We start from the raw sequence: 19,423 nt of genomic DNA on the forward strand, positions 1-19,423 counted from the left end.
TTCCCCTTTTTTTTTTATGTGATAGAGAAAATTTACGGGTTAAGTTAAAGGAGAGATATTTAAAATATTTTTTTGCACATATTATGTTTGCATCATTACAATTTTTTTCTATACTTAATTACAAATATTTTTTTCTTGTAGTTAATATTTCATATGTTATTTTATTATTTGATACCCTAACATTATTTGGGTTGATGCACATCAAAAGGGGAGAGGTTATAAGTACCCCAGGTTAGTTTTGATGTTGTCAACCAAGTTAAGTTAGGTCCTGTGATTTTGTTGTCTTGTGTCTAAGTGTGCAGGAGCTTAGGAATACAGGAAGTTGAGCGAAAGACACGGCTAGCGATAATGATGGCATGAGAAGCGAGTCGACAAACTCGATGCATCTAAAGGATAAGGTGTTGCGGAAGAGTACACCGATGGACAAAAAGGAAGTACGCAACGTTTGAGGGACAAGGAGCTAGGGAGGAAGCCTTCTCGAAGAGAATGTTGTAGTTAGATTCGGGTGACCTCAACTCCAGTTGACCGGAGCATCACCCACGCGAAGAAAGAACTTGGGAGCTGCCAGCCTAGAGTGAAGGCACCTCGAAGGGTTTTGGAGGTGCCTTGAGTATTGACAATGGAGCTGCTGCTTTTGGGATTGAGGCGCCTCAGAGGAGCATGAAGGCGCTTTTGCGCTTGTTCGAAGGAGGTGCCCTAAAGCATAATGGAGGTGCCCTCGCGCCTCTTGATAAAGGCGCCCTCAAGGAAGCTAAAGGTGCCCTCAAATGCAGAAAGTCATTGTATGACTGTTGAAATGTGAAAAAGGTTTTATCCACTTGGAGGCGCCCTGGAGTGCTTAATAGGAGCCTCCAACTAATGGTAACTTTTTTCAGAACGCTATAAAAAATTTCTTGGAGTTAGGAATTTAAAAATAAATCTTGTATTCAATTTCTAGTCTTTTTTAAGCTTTCAAAGTGTATAAGAGGCTACTCTGCCTTAAACAACAGAGTCATTCTAATGGAGCTTTTCATTACCTTGGATTAACAACCACATAAGTTATAACCAAGTAAATCCTGACCTTCTTATTGTTTTTAAGTTATTTCTTTTATGTTATTTGATTAATTAATATTGTAACCTTGCTTAGTTCAAAAGTAAAAGTTTTTTAGTTAACTTCTTTTCAAGGCTATTCACCTCAACCTCTAGCCGCCCTCATTGGGACCAATAGTAGCAAACAAAATGGGGGTATTAATAGCTTGTGTGGTGAGGAACCGAGCAGTGCCAACGAGTCTGGTGTTGACCAGAATTGAGATAGAGACATGCATGGTGTCGAGCAAAACGAGGCTTGTATGGAAAGAGGACATGCAAAAAAACAAGGATACTGTGGAGCAGAGTGGTGCTTGTATGGAGAGTGGAGGCACAAAAAGCAAGGATAAGGGCAGTAGCATCTCCTCCCTACAGGCGGAAGTGATGAACACATTCCAGAATGATCAACCCATAAAAATAAAAAATTAGGAAGTAGAATGGAGGGCAGTAGTCAAACGTAGGAGGCAGACGCACATTATCTGCTACCAACCATGAGGATCGTTAACTGGAATATCAGGGGCTTCCACAATCCACTGAAATAAAAGGGGTGCAACACCTCCTTCACAGAAGATGACTTACAATTCTTGGACTGATGGAGACCAAATTGTCCGAAGGCGATGCAAACAACATCCTCCCTCAACGGTTTTCAGGTATGGGAATTGGTCACAATTTTCAACTCCCTAATCGGAGAAGAATATTGCTACTTTGGAGGATAGATCTGGTGGACTTATACATCTTACAGACTAGGAAATAGCTTATCCATTGTCGAATCGCATGTAAAATCATGGGGCAAAGCATCCTTGTCACATTTGTTTATGGACTATACAATGTCCCAGCACGACGACCGGATGTTAGGCAATGAGGAGTCCCAACAAGTCACAGTTGACCGGATGTTGGTCAAGGAACCCTAGACTTAGTTTTAGAAGTTAGGGTTTGGTAATTGATTATCATAGTTTAAATCATTACCCTAATCGCTTAAGTCGTTTAATCTTGGAAACAGAATGGAGTTGAATCGATTGGGGTAATCGATTCAACAAGCCTTAATCGATTAAGATGATTTTGTGGGAAATAGTCATTACAGTAAGTGATTAAGCAATGAGGCTTAATCACTTATGGTTGATTCTCGCGTGAACAAAAAGCTTCCTAATCGATCAGGCTAATCGATTAGGAAGGCGTAATCGATTAGGGCAATCGATTATCCTTGAAAATATAGTCGTTTGAAGCAGGTTGCTAACGTGGTAAGCGATTAAGAAGAGGCTTAATTAATCAAGACACTAACAGCAATCCTAGAAAAGGGTTCGCTCGACACTGTTTCATTAAGGTTTTTGCTCAAAGCTCTCACGACAAATTTCTCACCGCTCAACACTAGTTCTTGGAAACTTAGAGAAAAGTGTTGTTGCACTTCTAAGTTGATCAAGAGGTGTCTACAAGCAAGAAGTAAGAAGCTAGGGTTTCATTTGTTGTAAATCTTATAAGATTCCATATTGTATTAGCTTCTTTTTGTTCTTCTTCTTGTATTTTTGTGTGTGAGCTTGTACGAGCCTTTTTTCGCCTCCGGATTATTTTTGAAAAGGAGCTCTTTTATAGCGGATGTGTGAGAGAGGGTCAGATCCTTGGATTAGTCACCTTGCTTGAGGTAGATACCAAGTAAATTAAGGTGTTAGCATTGCTTCGAGTTTATACCACTGTAAGTCATCCCCCCCCCCCCCCCCCCCCCTTCTAGCTCCGAAGTGTCCCAACACATATAATGTGGACGATGCATGAGGGCTTCCACGGATTGTTTGAGGACTGTTAGGAGAAGCTGGTTCTTAGGTCCACTCAGTACCATTTGAAGAAAAAGCTCACAAGACTAAAATCGCAATTGAGAACATTGAACAGAATGCATTTTGAACATATCTTAGAAGAAGCTCAGCAAGCTAAGATTGAACTAAAAGCTACCCAATAGAAAATACTTGTTGGAGAAGACCCGCCAAACAATTATTCACAACTTAGGGTCATTGCAAATAGATTGGCAGAAGTGAAGCGACTATTCTACCAACAAAAGGCTAAAGGTATCTACCTGAAGTAGAGTGATTGGTGTAGTAGATTTTTCTATAATCTATTCAAGATGAACAATAAATGAAATATTCTTGTATCCATTAACAAAACCTCAGAGGATCAAACTATAAGCATTCAAGAGGTTGTGAAGGAGTTTGTGCATCATTTCAAGTGACTTTTGGGCACCGTAATGGTCTGTTCGCCACTGGACAACAAGAACACAAAAGGGGAAGTCCCCACAGATCTCTAACAAAACAATCTAGTTGCTCCCATCACCGATGAGGAGATACAGACAACCCTCTTTGACATTGGGAGTGACCAGGGGCTAAGGCATGATGATTATGGGTCAACTTTTTTCAAAGCATCCTGGATGGCAGTGCACAGGGACCTCTATGAAGCTATCCAAGAGTTATTTACAACTAGGCAGTTATTGCGACAATTAAACCACACACTGATTGTGTTGGTCCCGAAATCATATCATGCACCAAGTGTCTTCGACTATCAATTAATATCATGTTGCACAATGATGTATAAAGTTATCTCAAAAGTATTGACAAATTATTTAAAGGAAGTCATGGGTAGTCTGCTAGATCCTGCACATGCCACCTATATGGAGGGACGGTCCATTGTGGAAAATATTCACCTTGGATAAGAACTACTATGGAAGTATGAACGAACACGAATATATCCCAAAAGTGTGTACTCAAAGTGGATCTCCAAAAGACCTTTGATTCGGTGAATTGATCTTTTCTACTTGACTCTCTTTATCATTTTAGATTCCCACAACAGTTTGTTGGTTGGGTAGAGTGTGTTACCACTGTATCTTACTTGATGGCAGTTAATGGTGCTATATATTAGGGGTGAGCAGTCAACCCACCAAACCGACCAACCCGCTTATACCGATCCGAACCGAACCGAAAAAAATCCACCGGATATAGGGTCAGATGTAGGGTCATGATATTACATTATCCAATCTAATAGGGCCGGATAGTTTTTTATCCCAATAACCGAACCAACCCGATCCGCGATCACCCCTACTTGTAGCAACTACTGTCAATAAGTTGCTACACGTTATAGTAGTTACCGCCGATAAGCTGCTACACGTTGTAATGAATAATGTCTATTATCATTTTAAAATATTTTATTTTTTTGTTGTTTATATTTATATTTTATATTTTATTGGATATAGGGTCGGATATCCAAATAACTGACAACCCGTCGGATATCTAATACATAATAACCGTCGGATATATGACCGGATGTAGGTCCTGATATTGTATTATCTGATCTAGTAGGGACGGATAGTTTTTTATCCTAATAACCGAACCAACCCGATCCACGATCACCCCTACTATATATGGTTTCTTCAAAGAGAGGAGGGGTTTGAGACAAGGCGATCCGCTCTTTCCTTTCCTCTTTGGATTATATTTAGAGGTCTTCTCAAGGTCGCTCAAAACAACATCATAGTTGGTCAGAAATCACTTCCATCCGATGTGCGCTGAAACAAAGATTACTACTTAGCTTATGTAGATGACTTACTCCTTTTTGCACGAGATGATGAGTTGACTATCTAGATGGTTGCAGACTATATTGTGACTTTGGAGTGCGAGTTGGACTTCTTTCAAACAATAGTTTGTCTACTTGAGATCACTGGATCCCAAAGTGGAACATTTCTATTTCACTACCTTAGCATTTCTCTCGCGATGGAGCAGTTGAGGACCAACAATTATGGGACTCTGACAGAGGCAATCATGCAGAGGGTGACCTCTTGGCTCAAGCAAACACTATCATGCTCCAAGGTATCCAGTGTTTTTAGCTTTCAATCTTACCAATTCCATATAAAGTGATCGACAAAATCTATGTCATATGTTGCTATTTTACGTGGTTAACCAAGCATCAGTCCATCTCTAGAAGACAATGTGCTTGACAAAAGAAGAAGGGGGATATGGGCAACGAGACCTTCAGACTTGGAATTAATCCTTACTATTGAAATCCTTGCGGAATATATAACGCAAGAAAGACTCCCTTTGGGTGAGATGGTGTTAGGATCTTGAGCGTAAAGCAACACAAGTGCAGCGGAATATTATCAAGATCCTTTCTAGAAGACTCATACGAAAGAAATTGTATACTAGTTAAATTGAGAGTTCTACCTTTGTTGCATAAATATGAACTCTCAACAGCAACTTTGTCCTCGATGGATCTCAGCACGATCAAGTGTTCGTGTCTCTTCCGGTATCCACACGAGCATGTTCCGTCTATCTCACGAACACAAGTATCATCCATGAAAATGAGTCAAAACCTCTTTTGTATTTATTCAATCAATTGCCTTAATTGACATTAATACTCCGTTAATCTAATATGTCTTTTGGTCTTCATCCAATGCATAATTAATTCGAAATTGATCATTCCTCTTCCTTGGTGAATTCAAATTCACCAAGTCACTCAATAAGTCTAACTTATTGATCTTCATCAATCTGAATTGACTCAATGAGTCTAATTTGAATTGGATTCAATCCAATAGTTGGATCCAATTAATTCATATTAAACTTAATACAATGGGATCATATGAACTCATCTCCAAATTAACATATTCTTTGTGTGACCCAATAAGTTCTTGTAACATTGGTAATGTCTCTAAAATCATTTTAGATACATAAGCAATAAATGGCATCTAGCAAGGCATCATTACTACTCAAGTGACGAGAATCCTGAGATCTGACCTAACATTTTCGTGTATATTATCTTGTATGGCTCAATCCTTCTATCCTTAATATCTAGATTAATCAATGAGATATAAACCGTGTCATCCTCTTATCAATCTTTGTGTTTCTTAATCTCTAAGTAGACACACTTAATCAAATAAGCTCAATATCTCATATTGACTAATTTAAGCATAGTTATGCATTCTTGTGTCCTACTAATTAAGGAGTCCACAAATATCACTTCTGTCATATGGAATAGATAGCTCGCATCTAACATCACTCACATCCCTCCATATAACTTATTGTATATACAGTAATCGACTTTATAATTCACCCTGTTATAGGTGACGTTTGTCTATACCAAAATATACTACTCATTATATAGGGAACCATAGTGACTTCGGGTCTAAGGACTATTCATACTAATAGTTACTATGAGAATGTTTATAACACTCATACAATGATCCATGAAACATTCTTATGGCAGATCATTTAGTACATATTCTCTAATATATATATATACATATGTTAACCCGATATCTCATATCTATAACTTGTAAAATTAAGTCATTCGTTTACCTACATACTAGTATCGATGCATTAATATTATCCTTGTATATTAATGTTTGATTAAGAATAATTAAAAGTAGTGCTTTATTATTTTAAAATATTATTATACTTATTCATTCAGTATTGAACTGAAATAAATATAATAATTAATTTTATTTTTTATTAATTAATAAAATATGATATAAAAAATTGATAACGTCAACCATCTTTTATAATTCTAAGGACTAATTCTAATAGACAGGGGCCTGTCATCAATATCTCCAATGCACTAACCTGTCCGAATGACAAGTCAAGGCATCAGCCAGCCGCTCATCAGACGCTTCCTTCAAATGTGACAAGACACCATGGAGAAGACTGGACCTGCCGGACCTGCTCATTTTGCCGCCAACCGGCTGACTAACCAATTTGAACTAGGAAAGACATGGTGTAAGGCAACGTACGATTTCCTCAAGCCGAGGAGCGACAAAAGGGGGTGGGCAGCAGTCATATGGAAGTCATTCCTAATGCCAAAGCACATATATCTGTTTTGTCCTTTGGGCCAACAAATGGATTAGACCACCTTTTCTTTGACTGCTTAGTAGTTAAACCGTTGTGGGACAAAGCACGTAGATGGCTACACATTACCAGCGGTATTTCAGAGATAGTTGGATCAACAAAGGGCGCCTTTTGGGTGTCTCTTGTATGCTTTACTTTGATATCGCAAAGCTGGAATGTGTGCCAACATGATGGCAGTGTGCCTTAATATGGAAATACTTTAGAAAGGTCCAAACACTTGAGTAGTTCACATGTAAATCCTTGATTGATATCAATGATATTTACCATTATCTAAAAAAAATGAAAAGTTCTTTGTCTTCAGTTTATTTGTTTGGTGTCGAAACATAAAGAAATGCCCCTGCAGAATAAGTTGACCACCTCATATAAATATTAATTTTATTGAATCTGTTGTTGGTGCATAGATGTCATGTATGCCTAACTTGTCTAAGAACTTTGAGAGCACCAAATTAAATACAAATATCGGCTAATTGATCTTCTAACAAAATCTCTGATAGTTCCGTAGTTGTTTTGCATGATCATTTGATTTGGATTATGAGTTATATATATCAAATGTTATTTTGTTATCAGTATGGCTGAATTGACTTCTCCAAAGAATAACCTAGGTCTTGTAAGAGAAATTTCAACAACAATCAATAAGAACAAAATCAAAATCATATTTTATCTGGTCCCATACAGAGAGGTTTAATAAATTAAATTAACAGTTATAATTAAACACATAATTAAAAGAGATAACAAAGAAATAGCAAACTGTTTTTAAAAAAAATGAGAAAGGATACTATAGAGGGTTTTTAATTGGGTTTGGGGATTCCTTGTGCGAATTCAACCACCCTGATGAATTCAGCAGCTTCATTTATGTTGTCAAATTCTGATCAATTGAACAATCAACACTATTAATAAAAATTGAGAAGAAAACTAGTTATATGAATCATCAAGTTTTTTTTTTTACTTGTTTTATTAACATGGTAATGTACAACAGTTAGTTACATAAACAGTACAATTTGGTCCAGAGTGAACCCTAGCACTAGTTGCAGATCTTCAGAAAGCCATCCTCTGTTCCAACAAGAAACAATTTTGAGAAGGGAAGAATGCTTATCGTGGAGATAATTGAGTGACTTCTCAACCCTCGATCGACAGAGTACAGTGTTCGAGGCGAAAGCTGGTAATTTCCACCCTGCAAGGAAAGGTAGAAAAAAAGATTGACATGCATCAAAGATCATAGGAGAGAATGTGAAGGTATCTAAGCTGTTAGATGCTCCAGAAACTTGTAAGTCTGTAAAATTTTTAATGTCTAATTTCACTTTGGTTCCTTTTTCATAATTTTCTCAGTTTGGCTTTCGAAATTTATTGTCTCAATTTATCCTTATAATTTTCACATTTGTATCAATTTATCTCATCACACCAGATCAACAAGTGTAAGTTATTTCCACTAACTTCAATGGTAAGTTTGTAAAAGCTGATAAGGAAAAAACAAAAATAATTTGGTATATAATGCTATCATTTTCTATCATGAGAAATTCATTTAAAAAAAAAAATTGAGTGCAAAGTTATACTCAGTTCAAGCCTTCGAGGCTTAGACAGAATATGGCTATCACCCTGTTTACAGGCGGGGAGAGTGGGGGTAAAATTCAAACAATTTACAATCATTGACACGAGCACCTCCAGATATCACTACTAAATTTCATTTGTCAACAGAATTCTTGAAACCAGAAAGAGAATATGAATAACGTACTTGATTTATGGATCTAGAAAGAGAGGATGTAGCTACTTTGTTTCTGGACACTGAGATCACATCTTGAGCCCAAACAGCAAAGCTAGTGATGGCATCTGAATGGACTCGAAGTACACCCGCTTGAGGAGTGAGGCTCCTGCGATAGAATTCCAAGAAGAATGTCTAAAGATTCTTTACTCTCATAAATTAAATATCAGGTCAAAATCAAGATTTATCTATAATGTTTCATCTTTTCTAGTGTGTTTGTAACTTGTCAAACACTAAAACTTATTCCTGCCCTAAGTCCAGGGAAGGAAAAAAAGTTTGCATGGCATCGTAAAAAGTGCATAAACTCTACAGGCAATAATGTTTAGAGAATTAAAACAGCTTCTTGTTTTAGATTGACTACATGGCATAAAAAATGGAACATAAAACCAAAAACTAGCACCTTCTCAGGTCCCAAACTCGCAAACTCTTGTCAAGTGAGCTGGACACAATCAAATAATCTTCAGGTGCAGCCATCTGTGTCAAATAACAGAATCTTTTATGTCCAATATGCCAACTGTAACACAGCTTAACCGAAAGCCGCAAATCTACTAACACAATTCTCTAGCTGAACTATTCTGCTCAGTATACCTTCGTAATATAACCATCATGTGCTTTCCAATTGCTAATTATGTTGCCACACCTCACATCGATCAGTCTACAATGACCTGAACTTAGCCCAGTTGCAATCCAGGTCGGGGGATTAGAACCTTTCTCTGCTCGAACATTTTCAGAACCACAAGAGCAAATGGCAGAAACAAGAGATGAAAAAGAATACTCAGCAGCATCTGTCTTCCATAGTTGCAGCTTACGGCCCTGGGAAACATCAATAAATCTGCATGGAACATCTAGCTGGTTGATATCATATAAGCCATAGGATACCATGCCATACTAGTTTACTTGTTCGTCCACTTTTTGTTCAAGATCAAAGGAAAACTTTAACAATTGTGTTTAATGCTTTTAATGGGTAGAATACCTAACTGTAAAAGTTCTATATGAAAAAACAGAGAAATTGACCGTACGATAAATTCAATGTCCATTAAATTTGAGTTAGAGTTGATTTACAAGTATCACATTAACTTGTTAATCATGGCTAGATGAGGGTTCCTGTGGGCCTAAAATGACTTCAAAAGCTGTCCCTACAGTTGGTTATAGAAGTTATAATAAAAGCTGGATTTACATATTTATGAATTATTTTCTGGAACATTTGTATGTATCAGTCTTTTACTGCTAATTTCATAATGTCAAAATATTCGATGACTGACAAAGAAGATGAGAAATTCCAACCATTTAAAACTAGCAATTCAAACAACAATATTTTAAAAGGACCGAATAGTAAGAAAAGCACATTCATTTATGTATATCCATCTAACACAGAAGATGGCATCTAGACCAACCTGACTGAACCATTTCCCATTCCAGCAAGAAGTTTGTCTTCAGAATCCAAGAAATGCATGCTAGTATACAAGCTACCACTGAATGCATTAGAAAGTATGCCCCCTGTGAGTTCATTGGGCGTGAGGATATTGCTTTGCTCAATAGTCACCTTGGTTGCATTTGGCAATGGGAAGCTTACTGATGATTCAGCATATGCAGATATCAATTTTCCAGTATCTCCATTCCATACATGGATGGTGCCATCACAAGAAGCTATCCTTCCACTTACAGACAATGTACAGATAGCATTCACGACCTACAAATGCAAAACCTAGTTAGAAAAGCATAACAAACAAAAGGCAATATGAACATCGACAATCAAAAAGAAGTTCTATTCATAACAACAGATATTGAAGAAAAAAAATCTTTGTAGACCATTGAAGACAAGGTTGCAGCTCTAGATGCACTATCTCACTCTTTCCATATAAAAAGTGTCCAAGATGGTGGAGCATTGACATAACGGTACAGTTTGCTTCACTGTTCTTTGGTGGTTTTCCCTAAGACTGAGCAAAACTATTCCATTACCAGGTACTGCCTTGCCATGCATAGGAAATTGGCTATTTCTCTATTTCCATACTCTCCAACTCATGTACATATAGACCATCAAGATTTCAGTCCCCGTGAATCTGGTATCGACGCAGATGAATGAACAAATCTGCAGGAGTTTGCAGCGAAATCTGCCTGAAGATGATTAAATTTGCTTGAAAAGCAATGGCAAAAATCCAACAGCAAGTAGCTCGGAATCCTTTTTGAGCAGAGAATAGGATGCTTGTTCATGGGCAGAGAGTTGCCACAGGAGTTTCCAGATGGATAGAGGAAAGATAACTCAACGACCCCAAGGGGAAGAGAACCACCGATGTTCGACAGGTAAGCACATGCTCAACACACAGTCTGTGTACATGCAAGTACACATTGCTCATGAGTGTGTCACTGTGGATGTGTAGCTCATGGGTGCATGATCACACGAGGGATGTGTTGCTTGACAGCACTTAGCAAAAACAATGCAGAAAGACACCGAGATGACATGCAGGAAAACACTGGGTTGACGGAACTAGCAATCTGGAATGCAGTCATTTGTATGGGATTATACAAAAAGGAGATATTATTCCAGTCAATACCTAAGAAGTCCCCTCTACCATGTGTTGCTTGACAGCGCTTAGCAAAAACAATGCAGAAAGACACCGAGATGACATGCAGGAAAACACCAGGTTGACGGAACTAGCAATCCGGATTGCACAGTGATTTGTATGGGATTATACAAAAAGGAGATATCATTCCAGTCAATACCTAAGAAGTCCCCTCTACCATGTATATGTATTAATCTTATTGTAACCTTATAATAACAGCTACATAGATTTTATATTCACAACTAAATCCCGACATATTAAGTCCTTGACAGCTATAACTGTGTTTGACAAAAATGAAGATTCCAAGTAAATGTAGAAGGAGGGAAATTGAAGAAAAGAGTACAACTTTTTACCAAAATGAACTCTCTTTAACTACTGAAACATTAGGTTCAGAAAGAATTTGTGGCAAAAACTGACCTCATCATGACCATAATAGCCGGATATACAACTCATTCTCTCCAATTCCCACTTTTGAACACTACCCTTGAATCCAGGTCCAACTCCACCAGTATAAACTGTGCATTCATCATGACAAACAGCAATTGATCTAACTGCTCCAGGGTGTGCACGGGCTGAATAGAGAATTGATGCTTTGATCTTCCAAGATGGTTTATCTTTCAAGCCACCACTGTGCCCAAGAAAATCAGGTCCATCAGAACCAGCACCAGGACTAGGGAACCAAAACCATGGCCCAACAGAGTTAAGATTTGAGTTTTCAGAGTGCTGGGTAAACTTGTTGCTATATTGAAGTTCAACTTTGGAACTTAACAGACTCATGCTACTTTTAGCTCCATGACCTTGTGGCACAAACCAACCAACGTCATTCATCAGATATTTTGCTGGATTATAAGCCAAGGAAGAACTTCTGCCCACATTGAGCCGTTGAGTACTAGCATTTTCACCACCACTTCTCTGAGTTTCCCCAACAACATCCCACTGAAAATACAAGAAACAATAGGTTTATTATTTCATGTAAACATCAGAAAGAACATATTTTGTCGTTTGCTAGACTGTTGGAACATTTTTCCTGGTCACCATCAAATTAAGAATCTAGCAGTAAAGGAATACCTTCCAGTTGTAGTATCTTTGAAGATTTTGTTCCAAGATGAACCATACAGAGCAGGATTGGCGGAGCTTCTCTATGCCAAGTAGAGATGCCAAGCAAGGATACAGCAACAAGCTACAAAAACTCGTGTTCGCATACCAAGAAGGATAGACATTAAGCAAGGTTGTCAAACAATTTTTTTAAAAAAAAAAAAAGAATGTGACCAATATCTTGTTGTAGAAATTGCAGGATAAAAATGAACTGAGCATACACAATGTCCATTCTACTTTCAATCTGGGTAACCTCATCCAGCTTTTGTCTAGAGACCTTTAAGTTCCATCCGGAAGTACCAGGTTTTGAGGTTGTTGATTGGGAAAAGGCCAACTCATCAAACAGGTTCTTTAATTGTGGCATGACATATAAGTTAGTCAACTCCGGCCCAAGCCTTTTACAGAGTGAAATTAATGTTGTTGCAACAACCTGCTAAGAAATGAGAAGACAACATTGATAATGGAGATGATGATATTCCTTCCAATTACCTATTCTATAAATACCTCTTATATTAGAATATAATAAGTTAATAAAAAAAGAGAGAATTTCCTGAATCACAGAAAGATCTAGCTGAGTCTGCATGAGAACCTTGACATGGGGGCAAACTTGATCCTGTACATTAGAACTTACCAATTTCAAAAGGCAATAAGAAAGAGAATATCATAAATGACTAGTAAAATCAAGTGAAACATTTGACCTGAACCAGCTCCTTAAGTATTAACTCCGCATGCATGGCCATAAGAAGGCCATCTAAAGTGAAAAAGCTATCGATTATAGCTAAGAGAGCCCAACCATGCATGGGTTCAGGCCTATTGCTCTGTACAACATCTATACATGTGGAAATAGTATTTCTAAGTAATGGCAAGAGTTGCCTGGTGATGAAAGCTTCTCCCAGAAGGCTACCTGGCAATCAATCAGTAGTGATAGATTAAATTCCAACTTTAGCATTAAAAAAATCAAATCCCACACAATTGAGAGCACAATTAACTCAAGTACCAATTCTAACCAGAGCTTCAATTCCATCTGAGCAAAGCCCTTTTCCAAAAGAATGAACTAGTGGTAAGACTGTCTGAAACATGAACCGTAATTAACCTGCTATAAATTTATGTCATCACATGTAAGCTGATTATTAGAGTTTTCACGAGAAATAAAAGGACCTGATGGATTGTAATTGGGAAACCAAGTTCCTCGCTTGAACCAATTAGCATAACAGCAGAAGCTGATGCAATTGCTTTGTCAGGTGGATTTACTAAATTTGCAATGACAAGAGAATGCATCTTCTCTAAATATGCTTGTTTGCCCAATTTCTTCCACAAATCCTGCATAAATGAGTCCTGAAGGAGCGAAACCTTAAGATGTGAATATTGTGATGCCTGTGATCAAAATAATACAAGTTCTCAGATAGGAAACCTTTTGCATTTCAGATAAATGCAACTGTAGGGAAAAAAACAGGCGCACACACTGGAGTAGCACCTGCCTGCAGAACATTCTTAATCATGGGGAAAAACAATGCTTTTACTGCTCCAGAACTCAGGCAATTCAAGAATTCTTTAAGAAGACACAAAAGAGATTCAGTTTCAACATCAGACAGAGATGATTTTGCAAGATGTAAGCAGAAAGAGGCACATATCTCTGCAGCAAATGGCCCCATTGATCTGAGAGCTCCTCCATTTGCAAGTTTAGCAGCATACTGAAAGCAGTAACCAGTATTAGCTAAGAGCTGAAATGGCGCAAGAAACAGATACGCAGATCTGACAGTTCCAGAAAAATATGGTGACTCGAGAAAGCACTTTGCCGATGCCCTCCTGATGAATTACAAAATGATTGATATGAAAATTATGAAAGTACATATCACCACAGAATAAAGAAAGGATGAGAGGGTTAACCAATAAATCAGAAACTAAATAAATTGAATGATTCTGGAAGCCTAATCACACACCAATGGAAGACTAATTAGTCTGGACTGAACTAGCACACCCTTTAAACAAAATAATGTACAAGTGTTTCTGAGCAAATTTTAAGTAGAAGCACTCAAAAATTACCTTCTCCAGTCTTTGTCAATGGATTCTTCAACAAGAACTGCAACATGAGGAGGTAGTTCTTGGACTGCTACTGGGTTGACACCACTTTCTTTGTATGCAGCAAATGAGACACAATCAAAGAGTGGTCTCTTCAAATAAAGTTCAGCCAATATGCAACCAAAAGAAAATATATCCCAAGACTGCTTTTCCGATTGTACACTGGAGGATGATGATATCTGTCTCCATTTAAGGAACTCTTGAAAGCCCATAAAAGAACTAGCATCAGGCTCAAAACACTCAAGAAGGGAACATAAATCAAAATCAGATGGAACTGAAGTACTGCTGGGCTCTTCTAGAATGTCAATGGCGGAAAGATCATTGGGCTGGTTCCTTAAAGAACAAGTATTGCCACAGTAAACAGGATCTAGATGACATGTTTCTTCACTGAAAAGATTGGCTAGCTCTAAATTTTCTAAAAAACTAGTTTCTGATAATTGTTCCCTGGAATCCAAATGCAAGAGATTGTTAGTACACTTAGACCCTTTGCTCTCATGTTGCAATTGGCACTTTAGACATGACTCTTTTATGCCATAGAAATAAGAATGAGCTGTGATGCCACGTCGCCTAGGGTGTGGTTTAGTAAAAAGCTGTAGCCGCCCTGTTAAATTTGGCATTGATGGATCAGATGTAGGCAACATTACATTCTTGGCCTCAATCGATGGTTGACCAGACAACTTGTAACCAAAGGTAATGTCAATCCAATGATGAAGCTGTTGAGATACACGGTCACTTTCTAAAGCATCTCGATGCAATGAAATAAATTCCTCCGAAGATGTCACCCAATGAGGCAATGCTAAGTCACTCATCTCAGAGTGAAGAGAAGTAAAGATTCGAGGATCACTGTAGAACTCAGGAATGCACTCATCTGGAGTCCACTGGTACAATCTCTGCATGCTAGATGGATATTCGTTAGGTTCATAAACAGATCTGACAGCAGACCTGAGTACTGACAAAGGCAACCTTCTGGCTTTATAACTGCAGACTGCCAGCTCAGAGAGGCATTCATCAGAAACATGATGAGGAACTTCAGATGATGAATATGTAAAATCCAATTGTTCATCTCCCTTAGCCAAGCGCCATTTGCTTTTTGTAAGATCCCTCCACCCAGCATCAGAATTTTCATCAGGTTTCACACTGAAGTCTATGACCCAGGGCATTACCATATGGAATGAATTATTACCCCACCTTCTACCAGCTAACTTGTTTAACACAAGCAGATATTCATAATTGCTTAATTCGCCTGCCCACCATAGCTTGAAATTGGTACTCCAAAACATTGATGTTGACAACCCAAGATCAGCATAAATAGCTTGACAAGGACATTCCTCAATGAAACAACTTTTTTCAGAAGCAGAAGAAGCCTCTTTCAAGCATGATATCTCGCTCACACTCAACCATGCCCAACAGGACTCATTCAAATGTATGCTGGAAGGGCTTATATTTCCATGAGAAAATCCCAACGCATGAATGTATGCTAAAGCAGAAAGAATCTGGTAGGCCAAAAATCTAATGTGCCAATCAGATTTCAACACATTGGGACTATAATTCATAATGTTATCTAGTGTGTATGGAGCTTCTGGATGTAACAAGTACAAGTGTTCTTGTGCTTCTAGTATGCCTAGGATAGGGAATATATTAGGATTTCTCATGCTACCTGTAAAATTATTCTCAGTTGCAGGAAAAGCAACCGACTTAAGAAAATTTGCAGCACAATGATCAGTACTGCCTTCTGTAAAGAATTTTATTAAGGATGTTGCATTGTTTTCGGTAGTTCCATAAACATAATTCAAACAAAGGTTTCTTACAGTAGCATAGGAAGCTCTGCCAACATAAACTGCTGGATTTAGTTTAGTAATTGTTTTTATTATATATTGCCATTCAGGATTTCTAACAGAAGTTTTGTGATTGTAAGCTACCAGATCATCCCCAGAACCAATGAAGGAGAGTAAGGAGCCATTTTGAATTGAAGGTTGCCACCCATTTCTAACAGAGTTGTCATCAACATCCTTTTGGCATGGCCCTTTTTCAAGGGAAGACTGATTACCCTCATTCTGCTCCCTGTCCAAAGGACATCCAAGGATTTGATAGAAGCACAAGTAGGGTCCCATTCATAATTCAAATCACTAAGCTCAATTACCAAATATTTCAGGAATTAACAAATATCTAATAGCAAAAGTAATTTGATTACTTACAAGTTTCGCCTGAATAACCTAATCTTCTCATTGAATAATCCCACCAAAACAAGTTGAAGAGAGACTTCCTCACTGAAATTATGCTCCATTCACCAAACTTAACTAGGGTCAGTAATAATGGTAAAGCAGGGCGATGAAAGTAAGTCATTTCAAAAATAATTTTCACAGTAGAATTGAAAACATCAAATTACCTCAAATTATTGTCTCCATCCCCAGTCAAGTTGACCTACCATACAGAGAAGGCAATTTATTTATATAAGAGATAGGACAAACTGATTGTTATATATATAACTGTTGGCACCACAAGAAGTAACTCCTATACTGAAAAGTGGTTTTCATTAAAAGTTCATTCTAACTCAAATATAGAACCAGATCTCATCATCTTCCTTGTCCTAGCTCATATCGTCCTTCCTCCTCCTCATTGTTGTTGTCACTGTCATTGGCATCAAGCCATGTTAATCCTAACTATTTGGGATCTGCCATATGGATTTTTTCTTTCCTGCAAACTCCATGCAAGGGAATATATCGCTAGTAATATTCAAATTTCTTCAATCACTTTTAATTCCATTAACTAGAGAACTTCTGATCTCCCTTTCTCCATGAACCTTCAATTCTGATTAATTTGACTGGTTTATCTATAAACTTTATTGGTCACCTTTAAACATATTCATACAATCTTAACACAGTTTCTTTTATTGTATTATTTATTGGAGCTACACCTAATTGCTTTTAGTATATTTGTCTTGTAAGATTTTACTTTAACCAAAGGATCAAATAATCATCCCTCAAGATTCTTCTTCAATTTTGTATCACTTATTATTCATCTATCCACCAATAAAAATGAAACTAAAAAAGGAAAGAAATACTCCTAATTTAAAAGGACTAGACCAGACTTGGAAAAAATCTTCTATTCTCTAAACAACAAAACAAGATAATCACCAATCCGAAAACTACATTATTAACTAATTGTTCAAAATAAAACAAGCTACAAAATTAAGTTTTCCAAAGTAAAATTTATATTAAATTCCTAATTTTCATGATTCTCCCCAACAAGAACTCAATACTAGAAGATTTGTTAGAAGTTTCAATTAGGTGCCTTTTCAATTGAGTTAGGAAATAGTAGCTACATCATGAAAGTATTGAGCTTCAAGTAGCATAACATATTCAATGTCTTTTTCTTTGAACATCCATTCCAATGGGTGAGAAACTTTTGTATTCTTTTCTCATCCTACATGTTGAGGAATCGAATCTTGACCCTTTTCTCTTCCTTCCTTCTAAACAATAAGAAAACAACATAATTAATTATTAGCCGAAAAAGGTGTTTGCATCTCCAATTGTCCATAATAGTCTTGGGTGTAGAAATTATAATGGTAGTGATGGATGAGCAGACACCAGAATGAAAGTCCGAATCTCTCTGAGTTAGTAAACAAGTCATGTACTTCAAAATTTAAATAAAAATTAAAATAAATTGATAAATTGAATAAGTATGCATTGTTTCTCACAGCAAAAGATGGTGAATGGATGTAGTTGTTTTAAAGGAATTATTATAGGATTATTCAGGCTAATGAATGCATGACATGCATTACATGATAGGCTTTTAGTCAACATGGTGCATCAACATATTCTTTATAATACTCATTAACTAATGCAAGCAATTCTTTGCCTAGTATTGACATAAGTCGCTTTTATACACACAGCGGAGCTCTCAGCCTAGTCGATAAAAGCGAGAAAACAGACTAAGGATCTTTAAACTCAAAAGCGACAATAAATACACACATACTCCATAGTCTCAGTTAACCAAAATGCTTGATGCAATTAGTATTAACTTAGTAAAAAAATTATTCCACGCTTTTCCATCAGTATGGTATAGCTGATATCTGATAGGGCTTCAAGGCATTAGTGAGGCTCAGCGGGTTTGATTTACTGGTTTAACCATCCAAATTCCGTGCCACGTGCTCCATGCCCACCCAAACCAAATTTAAGGATGAATTTTTATAATCCACTGATAATTTGTATTTTTCATATTAAACTCAACAAGGAAAACACCGAGAGTAAGCGTCAATTGCAGTAATTGAACAAACTTTAAGAGACCAGAATCAGGTTTCCGAATTTTATACCACTGGAACAGGGTTCTTTGTTCTAGGATAACTAAAAATTGAATCTTTCGACCGATTAGCAGGCTTTAATGGAGGAAAAAAAAACAGAATGCTCAGAGAGTAGGAGGTGAATCAGACCTGAACAGCGGCGGAAGAGCCAAACGGGAGGGCGGAGTCGGAGATTCCATATCGGAAGACGAGATCGGGTGAGAAATCGTATTGAAGCTGCCGCTCCAAGCACTCGAAGCACGGCGCCGACCGCCCCATCGTTCCCGGATGCGCGATTCGAAGACCGCTAGGCACTGCCTAGTGCTCCGTTTGATGCGAATCGAACTCCGCGGGGGTCCCGTCAGGAATATCGTCGATCACAAAGAACCCACAACTCCACATGGTCGACTTCGGCCATCGAACGGCTGATATCGCCATTAGAAATCTCGCGTCTAGTGCTTGGACGGCTAGATTTTAGTTCACTCCGGACTAATTGTTATTAATAATTTATGTTAGTGGAATAATTATCTCACACTAGGAAATAACCTCGCTCACGTTGCAGGCTTTATACAATTTAATATCAATTTTATTTAAAAATAATTAAAGAATTTGTATAATATTTTGATTTAAAAAATAGGGATAAAAATCAAAAATATGTTAAGTTAAAAGTAGAATCATCAATTTGGATAAGTGAGTTGGGTTAAAATTTTATCAGTTCAAGTCC

General features: G+C 37.5%; 1 protein-coding gene across 4 annotated transcripts; it reads right to left on the reverse strand.

Annotated features, from left to right (window-relative positions):
* Positions 1 to 7,845: 7,845 nt before the first annotated feature.
* On the reverse strand, positions 7,846 to 19,067 carry LOC122009978 (protein GFS12-like). Of its 4 annotated transcripts, XM_042566307.1 has the most exons (18): positions 18,850 to 18,955; positions 16,807 to 16,841; positions 16,616 to 16,698; positions 16,340 to 16,481; positions 14,385 to 16,041; positions 13,820 to 14,147; positions 13,500 to 13,715; positions 13,339 to 13,411; positions 13,040 to 13,245; positions 12,892 to 12,954; positions 12,563 to 12,771; positions 12,315 to 12,426; positions 11,664 to 12,182; positions 10,080 to 10,375; positions 9,274 to 9,517; positions 9,086 to 9,159; positions 8,659 to 8,794; positions 7,846 to 8,100 (listed from the first exon to the last, which is right to left on the reverse strand). In XM_042566307.1, the coding sequence occupies exons 5-18, from the start codon at positions 15,971 to 15,973 to the stop codon at positions 7,951 to 7,953; spliced, it is 4,215 nt and encodes a 1,404-aa protein (XP_042422241.1). In that variant the 5' UTR covers positions 15,974 to 16,041; positions 16,340 to 16,481; positions 16,616 to 16,698; positions 16,807 to 16,841; positions 18,850 to 18,955; the 3' UTR covers positions 7,846 to 7,950. The 4 variants fall into 4 exon arrangements, with proteins under 4 accessions (XP_042422241.1, XP_042422238.1, XP_042422239.1 ...); XM_042566304.1 differs by having other exon boundaries at positions 14,385 to 16,481; positions 16,616 to 16,687; positions 18,850 to 19,067; XM_042566305.1 differs by having other exon boundaries at positions 14,385 to 16,481; positions 16,616 to 16,712; positions 18,850 to 18,954.
* Between the last annotated feature and the right edge of the window lie 356 nt (positions 19,068 to 19,423).

The sequence above is a fragment of the Zingiber officinale genome, chromosome 8A (assembly GCF_018446385.1).
Source record: "Zingiber officinale cultivar Zhangliang chromosome 8A, Zo_v1.1, whole genome shotgun sequence".
Taxonomy (NCBI): Eukaryota; Viridiplantae; Streptophyta; class Magnoliopsida; order Zingiberales; family Zingiberaceae; genus Zingiber; species Zingiber officinale.